Raw genomic sequence first — 22560 nt, forward strand, 5'->3', positions numbered from 1 at the left:
TGGATTTGGCAGTACAAAATGTACTGAAGAATCAATGTCAAACCTCAGATTATGGTGTCAGTTCCTCAGAATGATGGTGCAAGTTCTGCTTTTGGGAGCCGTTGCTTTGCGCCGGCACTCTGCAATAATGCAGGAAGGAATGTGTTATCGAGGCGGTAGAAACCATACAGTGTGTCCAGCTGCAGCTGCAACCAATAACACGCATCCATAACTGCACATCTCTGCATAGAAATATCTAAAAATAATGAGTGGTCTGGATTTGTTGTTTTAGCGCTGCTATAATGACCACACGGTATAATTGTTTCACTAACACCTTGTACAGATTAAAGTGTCATGTATTTATTGTGACCTACCCTCACACTTAAGCAATAGTATGACCCTGATTTTCTTAAATCTTGGAGGGGAATCCTAATTAATGTTATTGGTAAAAACCCATATTTGCCCCCTACTTTTTCACGTCACGTTCCATTACACAACATTTTTTTCCCATGCTGCCACGCTGCTTCCCCGTGTCTCTCGTAATCAGGTCTTTTGTCATTGTTGTGGCAGAAATGACATCCTGTGCATTTAAAATCACTCTTTCCATCATATTACTCTATAATCAAGTGTCATCTAAACCTAAATTAAACACTAGTGTAAGATGGAGACCACCTGCCCATTATGTTAAATAAAGATGACTCTGGCCATTTGGGCAAAAGCTGTTACGGTGATGGATTGAGGCGCGTCGTCATTATGCATGACGAGCTCGCCAAGATTTGCAGTCATAGCTAATGACTAGTGAAGCGCTTTGGCTTGTTGGGAACATGCTGATGAACAGGATTGATGAGGAAAGTGCACCGATGGGGTTGGAGCCAGGTGCCATATTTGGAACTCCACCAAACGTAAAGACAAGAGAGAAAATAGACCATAGGAGTGAGAGCCTTTTTCTGTCACTGTTGTTGGGGGATGATAGTCATACACATCTCAGACCAGTTTTTATAATAAAAATATAGCTGTCAGCTGTGTACTCCTGCAGGGAAAACTACATCATTTAAACAAACCTGAATCGATATGACAGTAAATGCCGTGATGATAGTCTTGAGACATCACCTAAGATGTAGTGTGAAATAAAGCCACTAGGTGGACTTATTTTAAGATAATAGAAGAAAAAGAGAAACTGTAAAGTGTAATTTTGTCCGGACTGTATTGGACTCATACCGGTATCGGTACATACTTAAAGTTGTGATATTGGTACTGGACAAAAACAAGGTTTTAGTTTTAAAGGAACACATTGGCCCCCTTTACACCTGGCCTTGGAAGTTGTTTTCTGTGATCGGATAGTGCTTCACCACATGCATTTACACCTGGTATTAAAATGTGTCTCCGGTGTCCCCATCGAGATCTGATCGCTATCTGATCATGGTCATTCCCCCCTTACGTCGCCTCCTGTGTGGTGCCATATCAACAACAACATCAACATTAGCCACACGTAAAGTTGCGCGATTGTATGGACTGAAGAAGTCGTCTTTGACAAGCAGAAAACTGACAAAAGCAGAGGAGCCACCAACGTATTTCCATTCCCGTAGTTGTTGTGGGTGGGGCGGAGATGCGTCCGAGACTCGTTGCATTTACATTTCTGTTCATTGTGGTCACAAAGCGTCTATGACCATCTCCCGAAGGGGTTTGGCAGATTGGTCCTCAATGCGTCTCGGGTGTATTTACAAGTGGTCAGACCCTATTTGTGATTCCATCACAGAAAATGTATTTTAATGCCAGCTGTAAAGGGGGTCATTGATGTTCAAGGTAAACAAAGAGTACAATATGGTAATTTTTTAAATACTCATATCGTGGCTTTTATATCGAGATACATATTGCATGATGAGGTTGTAGGAAACACCCAGCCCTAGTCACTCTGAACTGGACAGTTTTTGAACAGACTTTGAACCATGACCCACATTAGCTTAGCTTATGTCTCTTATCAAAGCCTGGCTTTGGACCTTGACAAACTCAACAATAGCTAGATGTCCTTTTTAGGTTACATAACCAATAATTCTGCGTTCATATTTTTTTTGTTTTTAATTAATTGATGTGTTTTTTTCACCTGCCATAAATGGTTGTCATTCACATGAGATTTCACTCCTGCGCCGTCTACACAAAACCTCTATAGATCCAAAAACAGCTATATGCATCACCACACGCCATAAACCTCTGCAGAGGCTTTAGTTAGAACCAGTGGGGAAAGTGCCAAGTTAAGCACTGGAGCTCACAGGGATTTTTTTTTTCCCAGGAAGAAGCCACAGTTAGATCTTGGATCAACATGTCTCTTTTTTTTCCATGAGCAGACAAACATCTGATACATCCCTCCACCGGCATGTTTTCATTCAGGGCCCCCAGTGCCCCACACTGCAGCGCACTCAAAACATCCCCTGTCTGCGTGTATGTGTGTGTACAGGCAGCTGGGTGTGTGATGTTTGCATGTGTGTGGTGAACTGCTCTTCTGTTACCACTGCCTTTACACACATACCAATACCCCCCCCCCCCCCCCCCCCGTTCCGCAGCAGGTATTATAGGGGCACTTTAGACGTTTTGTTGAGTTTTTTCGTGAAGGGAATGAGGGCCGTTTAAACCTAACGAAGTCTGGACACGCACATGCATTTTGTGAAGCCGACTGTAACGTGTAGTTTGAGTGACACATTCAATTTTTTTGTGATATTTATACGACCTTGATGAACTCGAGGCTCAGCCTTTTATTAGGCAAAGATAAAAAATGACACAGCAGTTAACTCAAAAAAAACCCCAGAAAGACTGACATGCATTGTGCATTGTTTTTTTTTTTGTTTGTTTTTTTAAAATGATTCATTGGTTATTGTCTCAGACAGTGTGTCATTCAGTTTTGGTTTAAGGAGGAAAAGAAAATCGCAATTATCAGCACTGAGAAACTGCAACAGTTGTGGAATCATTTTTTGGCCCTAAATAGACAGGGGTCATTGAAAGGGCTTGAGTTTTGTGAGTTAAATTCATATTTCTCCCTTGTTTGTTATGATGCCACCTACCGTTTCATGCCCTGCATTGCTTGATGTAGATAGACTAGGCCTACGCAGAACAAACGTCAAGTTGTAATTACTAGTGCTGTTGTGGACGCTGTCCTCTGTCTGTCTCCGCCATGGACACGAGAGTCCGTGCAGAACTGAGTGAGTAACGTTAAGCGAGAGAGAGCAAATGAGGTGATGCCTGGGAAATGCAAATTCCACGATCTTTGTCTCACCAAAGAAAATTACAGAGACTGGCTTTGACCAAGATTCCAAGGACAATCGCTTGTCCAGATGCAGCGTGTGCTGCAAATCAATAGAATTGGACGCCATGGGTGAAGCGACTCTTACAAGTTGCCCTCCCAGGCTGCACTGTGATTTTAAAAAAGAGTGATTCAATCGGCTCCACAGGACGTATCTAGATATATCAAAAGTTTTTCTTCTTTTTCACACACGGTTTTCAAAGTTTCTCCTGTGGTTTTGGAGGCTACATCTCAGCGTCCCCTAAAAATATCACTTGACTTTTGCCAGTCAAATCATATATCATTATATTTGTACTCATCTTGATGCAGTTCTGCTCAAAGCAGCATGTTAAAGTATGTGAAAGGACAAGGGTTACGTGGAACATTGTTTCATTTATGTTCCTGTGGAGTGTGGGATCATTAAAAAGCCACTGTAAAGTGAAATGCCTGTGTTCTCACCTTTGCGCTGAAAAAAGAACACTGTTACTTTATGTCATATCAACACATAACTTCACATTTTATATTTTTATGTGTAAGATTAATTGTCAGCAAGCCTCTGAGGCCTGTTGTTATCACTCCACAGGCTACTAGCACCGACTTTGATGAGTCTTAGTTTGATGATTAAAAATGGTTTCATTAGCAGATGTAGCACCTTTTACTTTGATCCATAAAAGAGAAGACAAAACCAAAGTGAGCAGATTCTTTAATTGCTCACTTATTAGGTATTTTGTGACTTCATCAGTAGCCAATAAAGCACTGTAAAAATTAGTATTATTTTTTTTTGTATTTACACTGATCAGCCTCATAATTAAAAGCAGAAATCTAGGCAAAGAAACCACAATATTGTATCGGGTGATGTTCAGCAGCATCCTCTAAATAAATGCCATTGTTGTCATAGGTGTAATTAAAGGCAATTTCCCTGCTTTTCATAGCAACCGCTGTATTTTATTCAGCGTCAGATCAGAAACTAGAAATAAAACTTTTCTGTGTCATGGAACACAGTTTTTTAAGATCATTTTGGAATTTAAAAAATGTGGTTTATGTATCGAGATTTGACATATTTATAGTTTGGCAGTGACATTGTCCGAAGTGACTAGCTCCGCTTATGCTTGGTGCTCACAGTGCCCGTGGCACAGCAGAGCAGCTTTACCTCGGCCTTTCTTAGTGAAATGAACCGCTGGCTCAGGAGCTGATTTTTTGACGACGGTATTAACATGCGTTCCCTGGGGTCCACATCAAGATCTGATGGCTATCTAATCATGGTCATCCCCTCTAGTTCTTAGATGCATATCAATTCATAAATGTCCAAATTCCGATTATTTAAACTGCAGCACGCTGTCACCCGGACACTTTATGTCCGCGGCACTCTTTCCCTGACAATCAACCAGTGCCCTAATCCCTACTCCCGATATTTGATCCTAAAGGCTTTTTGTAGCCGTACTTTATTGAAACTACATCTATACTGTAGGTCAACTGCTCGCTGCTGTCTGGACTGTTGCCTGAGCCACTCGTCTGTTATCTGTACAGTATTAACTCTGAGGGTCACAGAGGGAGCTGGAGCCAGTCCCAGCTGTCATTCGGTTAGAGGATGGGTGCAACCCTGCACAGGTCACCAATTCATCTCAGGGCCAGCAAAACTCGGCAGGAGCCAGAAAAGCCAGATTTAGGTGAACAGCACAGCCCGAGTTGGACAGAGGGGGCGCCGGGCTGGAGTGCCATAGGCTGAGGGAGCTGCTGTCTGTGCAGTGATAAGCTTTACTGGTTTCTTAATGGAGCAAATATTTAGAACTCGCTGCCAAGGCAAACTGTGGAAGGAAGAAAAATGATGTGTTTGGAGAACAAAGGTGTCGCAGCCGGCATCAGTGTGTGTGTGTGTGTGTGTGTGTGTGTGTGTGTCCATTGGAGAAACTTTGTGTCCACACTGGCTTAAACATTCAGCTATTAACGCTTGTGCAAACAACGAGGAGTCACGTATGGAGTATGGAGGTTTTCAGAATAAGAGCACATGCAGGATCACAATCTTTACACAGACTCCACAACATATACAGTACATGACTCAAATTTATCGTCTGAATGACCCCATTATTATTCCAGCTGTGCACTTCTTTACTGTGGAAGTTCATGCATGGTGTTTGTTTGATTTTCAAGGTCTGACAACACAATGTTGATTCAGTGTCCCCTGAATGTTTTTCTTTGAGCTTTCAAGTTAATCTCACATGCTTTATTAGCATATGGACTGTGTCCAGTTGTCTTATACCCCCCGGAATCTATACCCGATTCCCAGGTCAAATGATTTTGCAATGCACGCAGGTTTTTATTGGCTTTGGCTCTGATCCACATTAGTGGAAACGCAAGACCTGGGTGCAGTGTTTATTCAGTTGACGAAAATGACAAAAATGAGATGTTAAGTAAATAAATATAAAGTTCATATGGCAAAACTATGATTGCAATTAGATATTTATTAAAAATCGTTCAGTGCTAACGAAATATATTAGGATGGGACAAACTGGGAATAGAACCAATTTTAGAACCAATTTTAGCTCAAAGGCAAAAGCTGTTCCATGAAAATGAAGATAAAATAAAGTGTGAAGACGTCACTCTGATCCAAACAGAACCAACATTTTCCCACCATTTGCTGTCGATGGTTGTTCAGCAGATGGGGAATTGGCTTCAGTGTCTGGCCGACAGAAAGTACAGTGACCTTTTTTGTAATGAAGAAGGAAGTCGGGGCCATGAGAAAGAATAGTGTAAAATAGTTTGACCACACACAATGCAAGAAAAATAAAACATGATTCAACTACTGCTGTTTTATCTAAAAAAATGACCTCGAGGAAACACACCCTTTTGCATCATCTATCAGTCTCTTACAGTTTAGTCCTGGACCCTGAAATATACGACCCACGAGGGCCTTTACCGTCAAACTTTTTATGAATTAATTAACTAGCTCAACACTTTTTTGATCCCCTTCAACTGCAAATTTATGCACGGACTAAGTGTTTTTTATTCAGGAGGCATAACCTCAAAAGTGAAACGTAGCACAAAGTGCATCATTGTGAAGTAACCCATCCATTAACGAGGCTGCATCTATGCTGACAGAGGGATCGGAGGGATGCCTGCAGTGTCCTGGGGGGGAGTGGAAGGAGGTCACCTGGGGTAGAGCTCAGCCGCTTTGCTGCAGAGTGTCAGGGGCGCGACGTACAGCTCAGTCAGCTGCCCAGAGCTGCATCATCCATTTCCTTACTGTCTTTATTCTCTTTATGGAAAAGTGACCTGAGTTTAAGGGGATTCATAGAAATACAGAATTGAATAGAATTCTGTTGTAGATAGTTTTTGAACTCTAGTAACAAGTAGTGGTGAGCACTCTTGGCTCCCTCCCACAGTCCAAAAACATGCAATGTGAGGGTTAGGTAAATTGGACACTCTAAATTGACCATAGGTGTGAGTGTGGGTGGTTGTTTGTCTCTATGTGGCCCTGTGATGGGCTGGGGACGTGTCCAGGGTGTTGCCTCGCTTATGATGTCATCGCTGGTATGAAGCGTAAACGTACGTGAGGGTGAAACTGAACTGCTCATAGGTGAAAAGTTCAAGTTCAAGCTCCAGTTTATTCTTTGATTTCAGTTTTGCTCTAAAGCCAAAACTATGCAGCACACCTTAATTTAACGGCTTCCGAGTTATTGTGATGGCTAAATGGATTGTTGCGGGGAGACTGGAGGCTGCTGTCTGTTAGCGGGGAAATAGAAAACAGCCTTGCGAAATCAGAGGCACCAAGTCTCGAGAAGTCTTGGGTAGCACGAGGAACACAAATTGCTTCATGGCACTACAAACACACACGCCCTTAGTCAGGTACTGGCTATAAGATCAAGGCATCGATAGCCTTATTTTAGATGTCTATCATGGAAGAGCCAGTGAAAAAGAAAGAGATTCGGTCGCCAGCGGAATCGAGGAAGAGGATAAGACTATCTGACCGAGCGAGGGGCCACATACGAGTAAACATCAGACAAACATCTGACTTTTTTTTTTTTTTTTTGAATGGCGAGAATTAAAAAACACGGAATCATGCAAAATGGATGCCGACCGGCATGGACATGGCTCCAGCCAGTGTTCCCTGGCTCGCTGGTAGTTAATGTTTGGATATGGATGGATGTTTACGGTGGTGTCGCCAATATATACTCCAAAATTTAAGGGGGAGGAAAGGGCGACCAGACTCGCAGAGTTCCGCTTTAAGGAGTGTGAATCTTGTCCAAATCTGGATCAGTCTGGATTGGGGACATCAGACTGCTATCCTTATACATATCAGCTATTATTATTATTATTATTGATGATACCAAGATTGGATATTAGATTGGTCCAATCTCTACATCATGTTTCTTTAATGTTACATTTTGTACGACCCACAGTTTTGGTTGTGGCTTTCGGGAAAATCGGTTTCGGTCACACATTGTCTCCCTTAGCTCATCCGGTAAGGAGTCGCTCTTTGAAACCAGAGTCCTGGTTTCACAACCCAGCTGTGACAGACCTATGCATCATTCATCCTCATTCATCCATTCCTATTATGTTATCTGACTCCAGATGTGATAGAAAGGCAGGATTCTTTTTACATTTTTTTTTCACTCCTGCTTGGCTTAGATTTGGTTACATAAACATGATAATTGTGACGAACCGTGCATTTGGATGCAACTTTTAGACCACTGGCCCCCAGAAATCTTCACATTATCAAATCTGGCCCTTGTTTGGACACCCCTGCCCTAATATTTTAATATGAACCTATAACACAATCCTAATGTTTGGGCTTCACTTGATACACGATATAGCTCCAATAACACAATATGTGAACCATATAGTCATACTGTATTCACTGCCGCGTGAACTGTAGGTGGGAAAACAGCCTGTACCTACACAATAACTGCACACCCACGCTTAGTCATGAAAGCTACAGTGTGTGTGTGTGTGTAGTCCAAGCAGGATGAGTGTGGGGAAGAACAACAGATCTGCAGAGGAGGAGGACGAGGGGGAGGAGGAGAGGGGGTGAAAAAAAGAAAAGAAAAGCAGACAGTGGAAGGTCAGGGAGTACAGGAAGTAGAGAGGTTTCCACAACTCGGCCAGAGTGAAAATCTGCCCTCGGCCTCCTCTTTCGCCGCACACAGATCACAAGACAGTTCCCATGCAAATGAGCAACAACCTACATATTACGCGTTAGTCGAAGTGAGGGAGAGAGGGAGGCGGTGAGGATTCGTCTTGCAGTGGAAGGAAGGCGGCATTAAGCAGCGGTAATCAGTTGACTCCACATGGATGACATTGTTCACAGCGTGTCGACGTCTTTCACATCGTTCTCTTTACACAGCTGCCATTATAAACAGGAGAAAGTAGCAGTGTAGTAATCCGGTAACCCACTTCCAATGAGTGGCGATACAACGCAGCGGGTACACGACGTAGAACCAGAGAAGATAAGGAAATACTATATAATAAAGTCGGCACTATTCACAGCTGGCACATAAGATAAACACGCACAGCAGTGCCGCTATAGGAAACAATACTTCCTGTAATTTATTGGTCGCACATAAGGACATGATTTTAACACTTGGTTGAATGACGACTGGATCACAGGATTATAAAGCCTTCAAATGGAAAAACAGCTACAGCTTACATATGGTTTTTCAGGCTTTCTAGGTAATCCATATCAATGAGGATCCAAATGTAGGTTTTTACCACATATTTATTTAAATCAAATAAAAAATGAGATACACATACAGTGTGTAAGGAATGAAGCGTTTCCATCATTGCCCCTGGTTTTTAAGTAAGGCTTTTTTTTTTTGTCTTGATGATCACTCAGAGCTGCTTTACACTACAGTATGACTCCACACACGCACGTCATAACCCATATTCACTGTCTGGCATTTGCATATATGAGGAAACAGGAAATAAAAACACTGAGTCACTTCAACAATATGGATTATTTTTCCCAGAAAGCATTGGCCTACATTATAATACAACAGTGCAGTACTGCAGTAGACCACAGGTTTTCTACTGACAAATGTCTACATATAGAGATACAGAGCGAAATTACAGCCATTTTTTTTAAGCATACTACCAGGAACAACTGTTTTTTTTTGTCCGTATCTAAGTTTACTTACTGCTTCTGAAACTCTTTCACAGAAACACACGCTGTAGTGCAGTGTCTTTCGTAGAATGATCGTTGCAGATAAGCTCAAGACAAACAGCTCTTCACAGTTTACAGCCTCCCTCACAGCTTTAATTGGCTCGGCTGCAAACTGTAATATGAATGTGTTGCATTTACTTTCATACCTGGTTCAACTACTACTCTCTTTGCCTCTTTGGGGTCAACTTACCAAAGACCCCCCCCCTCCTTTTGAGGGAGTTTCTAAAGAATTATCACTAATGAAGGTTAATTATCAACGCGTGAACAGTGGAGGTTTGTTAATAAGTGACCATTTTTTTAGGACCTGCATGGCACAGAGAATCATTTATAACCCTCCTCTGACAACATTAACGCAGATACCCTGAAATAGAAAACCCCCCCCCCCCGGGTATGTTAGGCATTGTCAATCTGATTTTACAAAATAAAACACTTTAAGAAGTTTACAGCACAACAACATATTGATATATGATATATATATAGTCCAGTTTGTGATATAGGTATCAGAAAAGTAGTATTGTGCCATCACTATGTGATACTGGTCAAAGTATTTTGTAAAAAGTAGTGGTTTATTTTGAACACGAAAATAATATATATAATAACAACAACAAAAAATAATATTATAATACAAAAGTGGATGATCAGAGACAACCTGAGAAAGGATAACAACACAATAATTGTATTTACATATGATCCGTAAACCCTAAATATGCTCTGTATGTAGGAATGATAAACAATTAATCAATTACAAATTAATTGTCAAGTATTTTGATAACCGATTTACAGTTTGGGTGTTTTTTTAAAAGAATTGAAACAAGTTTCTCAGATTTTTCAGCTTCCTTAAATGTGAATATTCTCTGGTTTATGTGCTCCATATAACAAAGAAATAATTCAAACTGAATTATTTTGCTTTGTGGACACATTTTATGGACAGATGAATTGAAAAAATAATGGACAGATGAATGGATTATGAAAATAATTGTTAGTTGCAGCCCTGACTGTGTGATATAAGTGCCTTCTTCAACAGTTGTGCGACAAATGTCTGCCATTTTGTTGCTGCAAATGTATATTGGTAGACATTCAAGGTGGTCGTGGTGTTAGTACAGTGTCAGATACAAATCAAGTGTCATGCAGCAACTGAGGTTAAAAGTGTGAACCACAATGGCTGCATCAGCGTTGCAGGACGCCACAGAGTTGCAGTCTAATCTCATCCAATAATTTCACACACACACAAACCGGTTCGTCAAAATTGATATGGAACTCATGATGAAACTGAACGGCCTCACCTTTTTTCCCCATAAACAACCACTCATTGTTGGTTTAATTGGCCTAAGTGATGAAATGAGTGCGCGTGGCCCACGGAGACGTGGAACCCGACAAACAGTGTTACTCAACATCAGAGCCTTTTTCCAGAGTGTTTCATCACTCCTGTGACAAAACAAAACAATCAAGTCATTAAGGATTTCGGTAAGAAGTAATGACAGATCATCTGCGGTGGAGAGAGGCTGAATAAAATGCACTTGAACCTGAATCACAACTTTATGTTTACGCCTCAGATCACAGCAGAGGCCTGGTTATTTATTTTTTTTAAACCCTCTGACACTGGTGTTACCTAATTTCGGTGCTCAATGAGTGACACGTTGAGTGAGCTAAGACGAAACTCCAGCCGAATGAGTTTCACCATGAGTTGACATCTGCCGCACTATGATTATGTCCTATCTCTCTCTCTCTCTCTCTCCCGCTCTCTCTCTCTCTCTCTCCCGCTCTTGCTCTCTTGCTCTGTAACTGCCTGGTCAGAGGTTGCCAGACTGTCTGTCAGCCTATGGCCTCGTCCCTCAGGGGACAAAGCTCCCGTTCTTCCTGGGGGAAAGCCCCCACCCTCCCGGAATTCTCCCAGCGCCTACGGGTGCAGGGCAGGGAGTGGAGACCCGGGGGGGGGGGGGGGGGGGGGGGGGGGGGGGTTGGGAGCATGTAGGAGGCTCAGATGTGGCTGTTTTATAGCTGCTACATAGGTATTTATATGTTTTTGCATGGGACAGATATTGAGTGCCATTAAGCCTCAGGCTTCATTATGGACATTTTTGTTCCTGCTTCTCTTTATCTATCTTAATCATGTTGACTGTGTTAGTGCATGTGGTACAATTATTTGTAAGAAAGTCTCTCATTTCAAGCATTGGAACCCAGTTTGTACAATATCACTGTTGTATGTTACAAAATGTTACAAAATGTTGGGTAGCCGGCTTTTTTATGTCAAAGATTAGCCAAAAATATTGACTTTGATACATTATTAGTTTTTATGTAGGATCGGATTTAATACCTACTACCCTCTTAAGTCATTAGGGACAAAAATGTCCACTTTTAAAAACTGCTTGAAATCATTTTGATCAACTTCAGTCCTGAACTAAAACTATCAAATACTGAATAATTATCAGGATTTTAACCCTTAAAATGCCAGTTTGATTACATGATGCTAATATGAGAGAGTGTGGTTGGATATTCGTCTCTATGTGGCCCTGTGATGGACTGGCGAACTGTCCAGGGTGTACCCCGCCTATCGCCCTATGTCAGCTGAGATTGGCACCGCACCCCCTCGACCCTCCCGTGGAGGATAAAGCAGTAGAAAATGGATGGTTGGAATAAAAATATAAATTCTATATCACTGTAACTTTTCCAGAGACTGGGCCGCGCGGAATGATCACGGGGGAGAAAGAGAGGTGTGGTGAGAGATGGAAACTTAGCCGCAGTGCTGAATTATAGAGCAAACATAATTAAGTGAGGTGCAGAGTGAAGAGGTGGAGCGCGGCTCTGTGCGGCCGACGGTTGCATCTGGCCTCTTATTGTGACCAGACTGGAGAAAGACTGTGCTGCAGCTGAAAGGTTACGGCCTCTATCACTTGCATTCAGAGTGTGTACAGAATGAACTACACGTCCTTGAGCAGGAGGTTGAGCCTTTTCAAGGTTTTGCTCCTTTTGAATGTCGGGAACTTGATGATGGGTGTCCCTGTTGCTTAGTTCTTTACATGACCCTGTCACTTTAACCATGAAAAGCTTTATTTTTTTTTTTTATCTTGTGCAGATGTGGATTCAAGTTTTCAATTCTCATCACAATCACTACGCTTGCATGCACAGCTCAGTCGAGCTGTGGCCGCGGCTTGACTGAGTCAGTCAACAGAACTGCAGTTTATACGTAGTCTCCTTCTACTTCCGGGTCAAAGACCGGGGAGGACATTTTTAGTGCATTGTTGGTCTAACTGAGAATAGTTTGATTTTGCTCAGACGAACATGTTTACATGACACAAAGAAAACCGGACTATTGTCTTAATCTGACTAAAACATGACTTTTAACATGCATGTAAACCCACTGGAGAATGACAGCAGATCGCTTGTTAGCCCATCTAGACTTTTCTGTGAATTATTTTAAAATTATGTAGTGATATTGAGGTTAGCAGTAGTTTTTTAATACCAGTTTAAACGTTTAAGTGTCTGGATTTGGTGTCGTCTATCAACAGAAAATGTATATAGTATTTATACACTAGCTCTATATATTATTTCCCCCCAAATATTATCATAAAAACTTGGATGGGGAGTATGAGGCAAGGGGTAATTTGCTAATTGCACTATGTCAGCATCAGTTCTAGATGCCACTAAATCCTACACACTGGTAAATTTAGAATCTCCAATTAAAGAAGCATAGGTGTTAATTTGAGTGTGAATTGCTTGTTTGTCCCTGTATTACACACCAAAATTCGTGGGTAAACATGTTTCTTTTTTTTAACACACGCTCAGACTATTTCCCCATTGCCTGTAGAGGAGTTTGTTTTTCTGTTATTTTTCCTCCAGTGAGTTGTGTTTGACGTCACAAATACAATGGCTGTCATGGTGGTTGCACTTTTATTTCCTTCACTTTTGTCCAGCTTTCAAACTTGGCAGCAACTGTATGATTTTGTGCATATGATAACATGATTCTGGACTGGGTTGTCGCAGGCGGCCAAATTGCCGTAATCACTCCGGTGTCATGTTTAAATCACTGCCACCTGCAGCTGTAGACAATAAAAACATACTTTTGTTTGTATGTCCCCATTGTAGGCAAAAGTGAGTGTAAGTGGGTACGTTTTCAACAAGCTTAAAGCAAAAACTTAAGTGTGGAGCTCAAATATGTAGAGAAAAGGTGTAAAGTAAACAACTTTTTTTGTTTCTAGATAATAATAGCTAATAGTTCTGGTTGAAGGCCAACCAGGATTTGTTTTTTTCTCTCTCTGCTTTAACTTCCTCGGAATACAAGGTCACTACACCAGTAATGATGACACAGCAGATTTCCTGAAACTATTCCACACACATCATTTTTTGTTTTTAAAAAACAAAAATGGTTTAACTGCTTTCCACAATATATGAAATATATGAAATCCTAATGACCCGAGGTGCTTGCTTAATGACTTGTGCAGATCGTGGGAAATGTCAATACTCGTGGTCACATTTTATCAGTCAGGTACGGTTAAAATCTGCTCTGGAATGTCTTGTGCAAAAAAAAAAAAAAAGAAAAGAAGAAAAACCCCCTAACACTGGAATCCTCACTGAGGCTACTGCTTCAGTGTTGAGTCAGTCGCAGCACCAAACTCATATCTAGGCCGCCGCGCTGGCAGGAGTCATGTCTGCAACTGACACACTCTTGTTTCAGAACAACAAACAATACCAAACAGAGTCCAGTCGCCATGGAGACCTGTCACGGTGTTTTTGTGGTGACATTGTTGGTTTTGCTATCAGGACGATGCTCTGCCTGGGCAAGACTGATCAAGTCACAATGCTCGCCCCTTATCCTTTGAAGGAGAGGTAGATTTCCTGCCCTGTTTGCCACCTTTGTCAACACACGTCCTCAAAAACTGATACCAGGTGGTAGATAATGTAAGACATAGATAAGAAGAAAAAATAAACATGTATAAATACAATATAGCTTGATCTAAAAATGTTATTTCATTCTTAATATACCATTGTTCTAAATACACTAACCACAGTGTCAGTGCTCCTTTTGTAGCACTCTTCACAATATGGTGTTTTCTTTCTTGTAAACAACACACACACACACACACACACACACACACACACACATACAACTTGAAACTGCCTAACTGTTCTCAGCTGATTGGGACACGGTGTGTTGCCACATGCTGTCCAGCGAGCAGCTGACTAATGCAGCGGTCGTCATCCATGTGATGGCGGCGGTCAGAGGAGGGAAGGCTGGACTGTGGATGTACTCAGCCTCAGCTCGGGAAGTGTGCTAAGTCTGCCAAAGCATTTGAATTACTTTTGTTATTAAGTTAGGACCACTTTCGTGGGAGTATTTGCAATATATGATTTCGCAAGTACTCAGTATTTTTGCAATATCGTGATACTCTCGTATGGTGACTTAAATATTGTGATAATACCATATACCATACCATAACAATAACTGTCATGGTAACGGCAAAGATGAATACCTGGTTGGTTGTAATGAGACAACCGCAGGTGCTGACAGAAACTAATGGCGCTTTTTCACTATACAGTTCTAGCATGGCTTGGCTTTACGTTAGGGATAGTACCTTTTAGTACTTGCTCTGACGAGGTTCCAAGCAAGCTAAGCCAATACTAATATGTGAGTCTGTGAGCGAGTCTGGTGTATTTAGTGACAGCACTGCCAAAAGCCGGCGACCGTGAGCCGAATCCCAACCCGTTCAGCCGTATATCAGTTCAGTGACCGTGTCAGACGGAGTCTGCTGTGCTCAGGTTATGCATGAGTAAGTGAACTCATTTTTTTTAATGAACTGATTCTAATGATTCAGTACGCCGAAAAGAACTAGTTTGTGTGTTTGTGTCGCATATAAAACAACGTCGTGGCAGTTTTGAGCGTGATTCATAGCGGCCCTCGCTCCATGTTAGCGCTGGTGTCGCTAACTCACTGTGCTACGTGAATGTTCACAAGCAGCGGTTGTCCTAGCCTAGCAGTTAGCTTACCATTGAGTTTAGTTGTGTGTGTGTGTGTGTGTGTGTGTGTGTGTGTTCTTGTATGGGTATCTTTGTGAGGACCAAAACACTTCAAAACCATAGGGAGTGAGGACATTTTGTTCTGGTCCTCATTAGGGCTGAACAATTTTATATAAAGATCTAATTGTGATTATTTATGACTAAATATGTTAAGGGTGAATGGTAATGGTAAAAAAAGGGGGGCTTTTTGAGGATTAAGACTTGGTTTTAGAGTCAGGGTAAGAATTGGGTTTAGGGTTAAGCATTAAGTTGTGATGGTGAAAGTTATGGGGCTAGAGAGTGCATTATGTCTATGATTGTCCTCACTATGAATGCCACACAAACGTGGGTGTGTGCATCTCGGAGCAGAGATTCCTTATACTATGCCACTCGTAGTATAGTGCATAGCATACTTGTGTGCAGCTGTGTGTATTGCTAAAAAATGGACACAGGATGTGAGTGTCTCCTGTCTTGAGTGTCTGTGTTTGTAGAATGACTGCTTTATGTATGTGACTGTGTCACTGTGCGTGTGTGTGAGTGCTCCATCATCTACTGTATAATTCTGCTTTCTAAGCCCAAGCAGCCACTTTTAGCTTCGCCACATCTCACTCAATCATATGATAACGATCAACCCTGGCCACCTCTCCCCCTCTCTCTCTCTCTCTCTCTCTGTGTGTCTCTGTAACCTCAGCTCGCTTTACCACTACTCTTACACTTCCCTCCCGTCTGCCTCAGTCAGTGTCGCGAGTCATGTGACCTCTCTTAACTTCCATTTCCTAAAATAGTCCTGTGCTTATTTTGCACAATGAACCGTGAGCAGGAACAAGTCTGCTCCTGTTTTTGTTTGCGTATTCTTTTTATTTGTTTGTGTATAGGGAGGCCCCACGGCCAACTGGCTGATGCCAGCATCACTTCCTGGAAGTGAGGTCACGACGCAGTGTGCGAGCACTCGTGGGGGGGGAGACGAACTGACCGGGGCTTGTTTTTTTTATTCCAGTTGTCAACCAGCAGGCGGACAAAAAAGTAAAGCAAGGGATTAGGGGCATGTCGCAGTAAATACCCTCCTCCTCATCATCTCCACCGCTCCCACCCCCTCCCTCAGGGCCTGTGGCGCTGACAGAAACAATGACTCAGCTGTAGAACGACAGCAATTGATTTTCTGCAGAAAGGTTAAATGAGCATGCAATTCTTTTCTCACTGTAGCGCTTGTTGTTGTTTTGGCCACTGGCTTACTTTTGCAACCTGACTGGTTTTGTCGTCTTCTTGAGGCAGAAGTGGATTTGAAAGTTTGTGATGGACGTACATTTTTTTTTTTTTAAATGTGTGTCTCTCTGTAAGGATTGTATATTAAACAAAAAAAAAAAGTACCTAAACTTCCAGGTTCCTCCTGAATCCAACCAGGAAATTAGAATGTATTGAATAGCCACTGATCCAATGAGCTTCGTTTGAATGGAAAACCTACTTAACCCTTGATTCAAACGTCAGTTAACGTTCTCCTGAGGACTTAATGGTCTCAGTCGTTAGTTTCACGCCTTCGTCAATAGAACGTGATGGTGATTTGGTAAATTGCGCTCGCACTTAGAGGAAAATAGATGATTAAGTATGGCACAAACAGCTGGTATCATCCAATAGGAGCCTGTCGTCTGTTAAAGACACACATGGTCAGTGTTGACCACTACCCCCCCCTGTGCCCCTGAGAGATCTTGCTGTCCGAAACAGAAGTTTATAAACTGCTTCCTCTGCTGCACCAAATTCCATAGAGAAAAGTAGCATTTTTTAGCTTGCAGGAGACGTGGGAGCTGCTGGTTTTTCTACAAATTTTTGTCTCCAAGGTTAAGCTGAACAAAGGATTTCAAACACCAAAGTCACAAAATGACACATTTGAACTTAGTCATTGAGGCAGCAGTGGATCAACAATTCCTGTGTGCTGTGATGTAAAATCACTGATTTTGTCTACGGGCTTTGGTGCAGAGAAGTGCTAACTTTGTGTCCATCCTTCGTACAACCACTCTTGGAGAAATCTGAACCATCCCTTTAATGGATTTTGCACCTGTCCTCATCTGAGGAACAGAATAGACATGACTCCCTGTCCTGGAGGGTTTGTGTGTGTAGTTTCGGTAGCACTGGGTGCAGAAATCATCGTTGGAGTACACTAGGAGAGAAGCAAGTCGCCCATCCATCAACACACACGCACACAGAACAGACAACACAACCTCTTGTGATGCATTCCTTTGTGACGTCAAACGCGCTGCCTCTGGGCTGCGAGGCACAGCACAGGATGTCTGAGAGAGAGAGACACACACACACACACATACACACACAGCGAGACAAAGACGGAGACAACAAAGACAAAAAAAGAGAGGGTGTCCTTCATGTGTGTAGTGAAAGATTAAATTCTAATATTTGTGTAGTGGAACTGGGAGAACAAAGAAAGTGGGTATTTTCTTGAGAAAGATTCAGTCCGGGAAGAAAAGTGGCGAGGACAGAAAGTCAGAAAGTGACTGCAAATAGCAGGAGTCTTACTTCCCTATAATAAGTCAAATTCTTCGCCGCTTCCCCTCCCTGTGTTTGACGGCCAGCCTTGTCCTGAGTGAGTGGTGCCCAGCACTGCCAGCGAAAAAAGCAAAAGAAAAAAGGGAAGAGAGGCACTGCTGCCCATCAGACTGAGGCATGTGATACACAGTCACACCACAGCAACCGACATCCTTGGCATTATATTCTATTTTCATAGAAACTCACCCGGTGAACCTTCCAGTGCTGCGCGGTTGCACAACTGCTTGTTTGCTTGTAGGTTATTACATTTTACAGTGTGTACTTATCTCATTTTGGAATTCTCCCTGGGCATCCATGTTTGCAGAATGACTGTATGTGCACCAGTACTGAGAAGTCAGGCATCCATATCTGATCGATTCGGTGATTTTGCTTTTTGTGCTGAATCCTGGTGCCAGTCATTGTCATTACGTTGTTTGAGAAAAGGCCAATTACTGTGTGCTGAAAGCAAAATCCACACATTTCTAGTAGATTTGCCGTTTTATAGAGTTTGTTTTGGTGAATTGTAGGTCAAAAAAGTGACTGGACGGAAGGCGTTAAAGAAAGTTACAGGGGCGTTAATAAGCCGAGCAAAGTCAGGTACAGACTTTTCTCAGGAGGCAGATTAATTCCATCCATCATCCATCCATTCTCTACCGCTTTATCCTCCTCTTCCTCACATATACTTTAGACACTGGTATAGCCGGGACAGGAACACTGTTTGAAATTGGAACCTCAAGTGGCCTGAGCAGTGTTGTTTTATTCTGACGGGTGTGGTTTTTGTTTTTTTGTTTATTGCTTTTGTTCTTTTCTTCTGGCTGAGGTGCAACTCAGACGGTGCATTTTCTTTTTTCCGTGTGGCATCCCTGTGTTCTTTTCCTTCACAAAAAGCAATTAAAACACACACCTCGTCTCAACTGATTCCGTTATCCTTATGTTTTGGAACTAACATGAACTTTACATGTTTTCAGTGGTGCATTTGGCCACGGAGGTGACGATAACAGTTTCCTAGTTATGAATGTGGTTAGTTTGAGGCACAAAAAGCACTGAAACGATCATGGTTATGTGTTCATGACACATTTTCTTGACTCTTTGTGTGCTGCAGTCTCTTGGATGTCTCGTTCCTGCTCGCATTGAGATTTTTTCTCATTAGGCTGAAATAAGATGATTGCAAAACAAAGCATTTGATGGAATGTTTGCTCCTCTATTAAAGTCTTTCTTCTCTCCTTCTCCCTGTCTTTCTACGTATACCCATCTTCCCTCCAGTTCTTCTGGCTCAGCCCATAGAGAACGAGTGCATGGAGGGTTTGACGTTGAAGATCACCGACTTCGGCCTGGCGAGAGAATGGCACAAGACCACCAAGATGAGCACAGCTGGCACTTACGCCTGGATGGCTCCTGAGGTCATCAAGTCCTCCACCTTCTCCAAGGGCAGCGACGTCTGGAGGTGAGCGCCCGCATGTGTGTGTGTGTGTTTAAAGATCAGGCATGTTTAGCTGCTGCGTAATTTACAATGGAATTCATCTGAACTCAATCCAGGATTTTTTTTTTATTATGTGCACAGGTGTGCTTGCAAGGTATTTAAGTAATCATGCATTGAGCCATGGCTCCTTAAAGGAACAGTTTAACCCTTTGGAGATTATATCTATATCAGGGATCAGCAAGTAAATTTGTTTTTGTAATTTATTTTGCATCATTTAAATTTAAGTAGTTATTTACTCTCCATACCTGGCTGTCCATGACAACAGCAGTGTTTCCCTCTTTATTTTTCAAACCAAACATTTAGTGTAGGTTAACTGTCAATTCTAGTAACAGGCTTTATTTGAATAAGTTCATATTTTTACAGAGTAAAATCTCTGAAGATAAGCAAATCATTTAAGATCAGATTTGTTAAATCATCTGCCAGGGGCCAGACACGGATGCTGACGGGCCAGTTTTGGCCCACGGGCCACCAATTGCCACTGATCTATATGCTTTCTTGCTGAAGGTTTTAGACTCTAAACATACAAGCTAAAGACGGTAGCATATTCATATCTAATCTGAAGAAAACTTTTGATTGAAGGGTCACACTTTGCCTCCTTGATGGCAAAAATTGACCCGAGACTTTTGAAAAGTGACCCAAATTAAAAGAAACAATCGGCAGTGTCTGGTAGGAGTTGCTCGCTGATAAATATGTACGTCTCTGTAGTGACGGGCCGCTCTGTTTTGGGTCGGCTATCGCGCTGCAGGATTTCCTGAGGATGTCTGGCATTACGAGTCTCGCAAAATTTCAGCTTCACCGTCGCAGCCTATAGTTCCTCTCATCGCTGAAAGGAATGCTTGAATTAAATTTGAATTTCAGGGAAAAAAAACCAATAGGTTGTCCAATATCACGTACTAATTATCTCCAGCTCGAGAGAAGGACAGTGGACCTGCTGTTGACAGAAACATGGTGGAAGTAGAGGGGGGGGCAAAGGGTGAAAGTGCAGAGAAGTGAGGGTAAAGGGGGGGGGGGGGGGTGTTGGTGGGTCGGGACGACAGCGAATGAGGAGATGGAGGGAAAGAGTGATGGATTACAGCCCGAGCCGCCGCAGCCATGTGATGGTGTTGCTTCAAAGAGCTGCTCTGTGCTTTGTTGTGGGACATGTGTGCTGCACACTGTCCCATTGTCTGCCGTATAGACAGAGAAGGAGGCCACACACCAGACCAAACCACGGCTTTTTTATCTGGGAATGGTCCTGCATGCGAGTGTGTGTGTGTGTGACTAAGAGAACAGTCCCTTGATAAAGGTGTGTGGTTTTTCCACAAAGATATTAAACCATAATCGAGTATTATTTGCCGTGTGTGAATTTGATTGGCTGACCTTACTCGGCAATAGAGACTGTGACACCTTCACAGTGCTGTGCAGGTATATGCACAGCACTGTGTTCTTAAAAACATCTGAAGAGGTTTCAGAACGTGTACAGACTTCTTTCTTTTTTTTTTAAATAATATTTTCCATCTCACACATGCATCCTCTCAATTTCCATGTCCCTCGTCTCTCGACGACAGCAAACCCACGCAGCCTCATTTTCACGGCAATCACTGCACAATCTAGAAAACAGTGAAATAAGCGAGTGGCGAGGCGGGCGCTGAGGCCGCGCTCGGAAAATGAAGGGTAATCTTTGTTCTACTATTCTTTCTCATTTGTCCGCGGCCGCTCGTCTCCAGAGCTGCCACGCGGAGACAACGACCGCCTCGGGGCGAGTCGTCGAGCAGCGTTTCTGCACAGTCACAGTGTGCAGAAGTTGTAATTAAAGAACTAAATAAAAAAAGGGCTGCGGCCTGTGCTCTCCACTTAGCGAGCCTCCATACTGCGTTCAGTCAGGTCCGGGCAAAGGCTAATTGACAGTGTGGGAGATCCAAGTCCTGCACCGTGCTTCATTTTTCTTAGGACACAGAGCTGCTCCCATTGTGTGGCCTCAGATTCCCGTTTGTGTGTGTGTGTGTGTGTGTTCTGGATACACGAGTTCCCACTGAGTTAACTAACTCGTCTTTCAACGGGCAGAAATGTTCCAGTACACTTCGTGGCTTCTTGGTTTTTGCGCCGTCTGTCACTGCTCATGATAATGAATGTGTGAAGTATAACAAAGTAAGAAATGCAGTAGAATTAAAGCTCGGCTCTACAAGTGTAGAAAAGCGGGCAATGGCAAAATGCTACTGATACATTATGGAACCCTTCCTGTCAACCCCCAAGACAATATGGTGATTTTTCTTTTAACTCTTAGAACACAGAGCATTTAGACTGCTTTTTTCCCCCATTACTTTATTAATATGTATACACAGAGGCTATAAGAATGTGCAATATAGAGCGTCTTATATCCTTTTTTCAGCACAATCTATAGGCAAACCCTTTACCCTTTAAAACCAAGCAAGCGCACTTTGCATTACTGTAATTACGTGACGGTTTGTGCTATCGGAAAAGTTCCAACCGTTTCCGGAAGCTGAGAAGTTGCACGTCAAATCCAACGTGTGGTTATTGTCGCCATTTTACTCACGCTGTTGCAGGAAGCCGGACAATCAGCGTTTTTGTCACCAGAGAGGAAAGAGTTGGAAAAACGCCTGTACATGGTCTCCATTTATTGGCCTGTTTTTGGACATTGAGACAAAAACCTGTATTAAAAATATGTATTATACTGTTCAAACTTCAAATTTAACATGCAAAATCTGGTGTTCATGTACAACCACAATGTTTTTTTTTCTAAATAAACATTTATTTTTTCTTGTTTATGTGCAGTAAATTGTAAACAACTGCCAAATATTGAAAGTTATTCTGGAAAAATGGGCAAAAGCACTGAACTCTCAGGACATTTTGTGGCCCTTTTTCTGGTGAAAATAAGCAACGCAAAAAAAAAGTCCAAACGGACATATTTGTGAATTATTGAATTTGTGAAATTTGGAAATAGGTCACAGTTCAAAGTTCGCTTGGCTGTTTTTTTTTTATGTACAAAAATGAAATAAAAACGGTCCGTTTTGTGACTTTTTACACAATTACCGCTAAAAAAAATAAGCGATATAAAGTGGATCGCAACTTTGACTCAACAACACATACAGTAAGAAGGCAATTTAACAGGGGTGCGCCGTGAAAGCGTGAGCACAAAGGGTTAAGGGTTAA

The 22560-nt window shown here is 42.2% G+C and overlaps 1 protein-coding gene across 1 annotated transcript in view; it reads left to right on the forward strand.

Moving 5' to 3' along the window:
* The window catches only part of LOC131456177 (mitogen-activated protein kinase kinase kinase 11), a 47087-nt gene that overhangs the window by 3599 nt on the left and 20928 nt on the right, over positions 1-22560 (forward strand). The window contains exon 2 of the mRNA XM_058624245.1: positions 19194-19374. Within this exon, the coding sequence (XP_058480228.1) occupies positions 19194-19374 (181 nt within the window). The remainder of the gene's footprint in view (positions 1-19193; positions 19375-22560) is intronic.

Source organism: Solea solea, chromosome 3, assembly GCF_958295425.1.
Source record: "Solea solea chromosome 3, fSolSol10.1, whole genome shotgun sequence".
Taxonomy (NCBI): Eukaryota; Metazoa; Chordata; class Actinopteri; order Pleuronectiformes; family Soleidae; genus Solea; species Solea solea.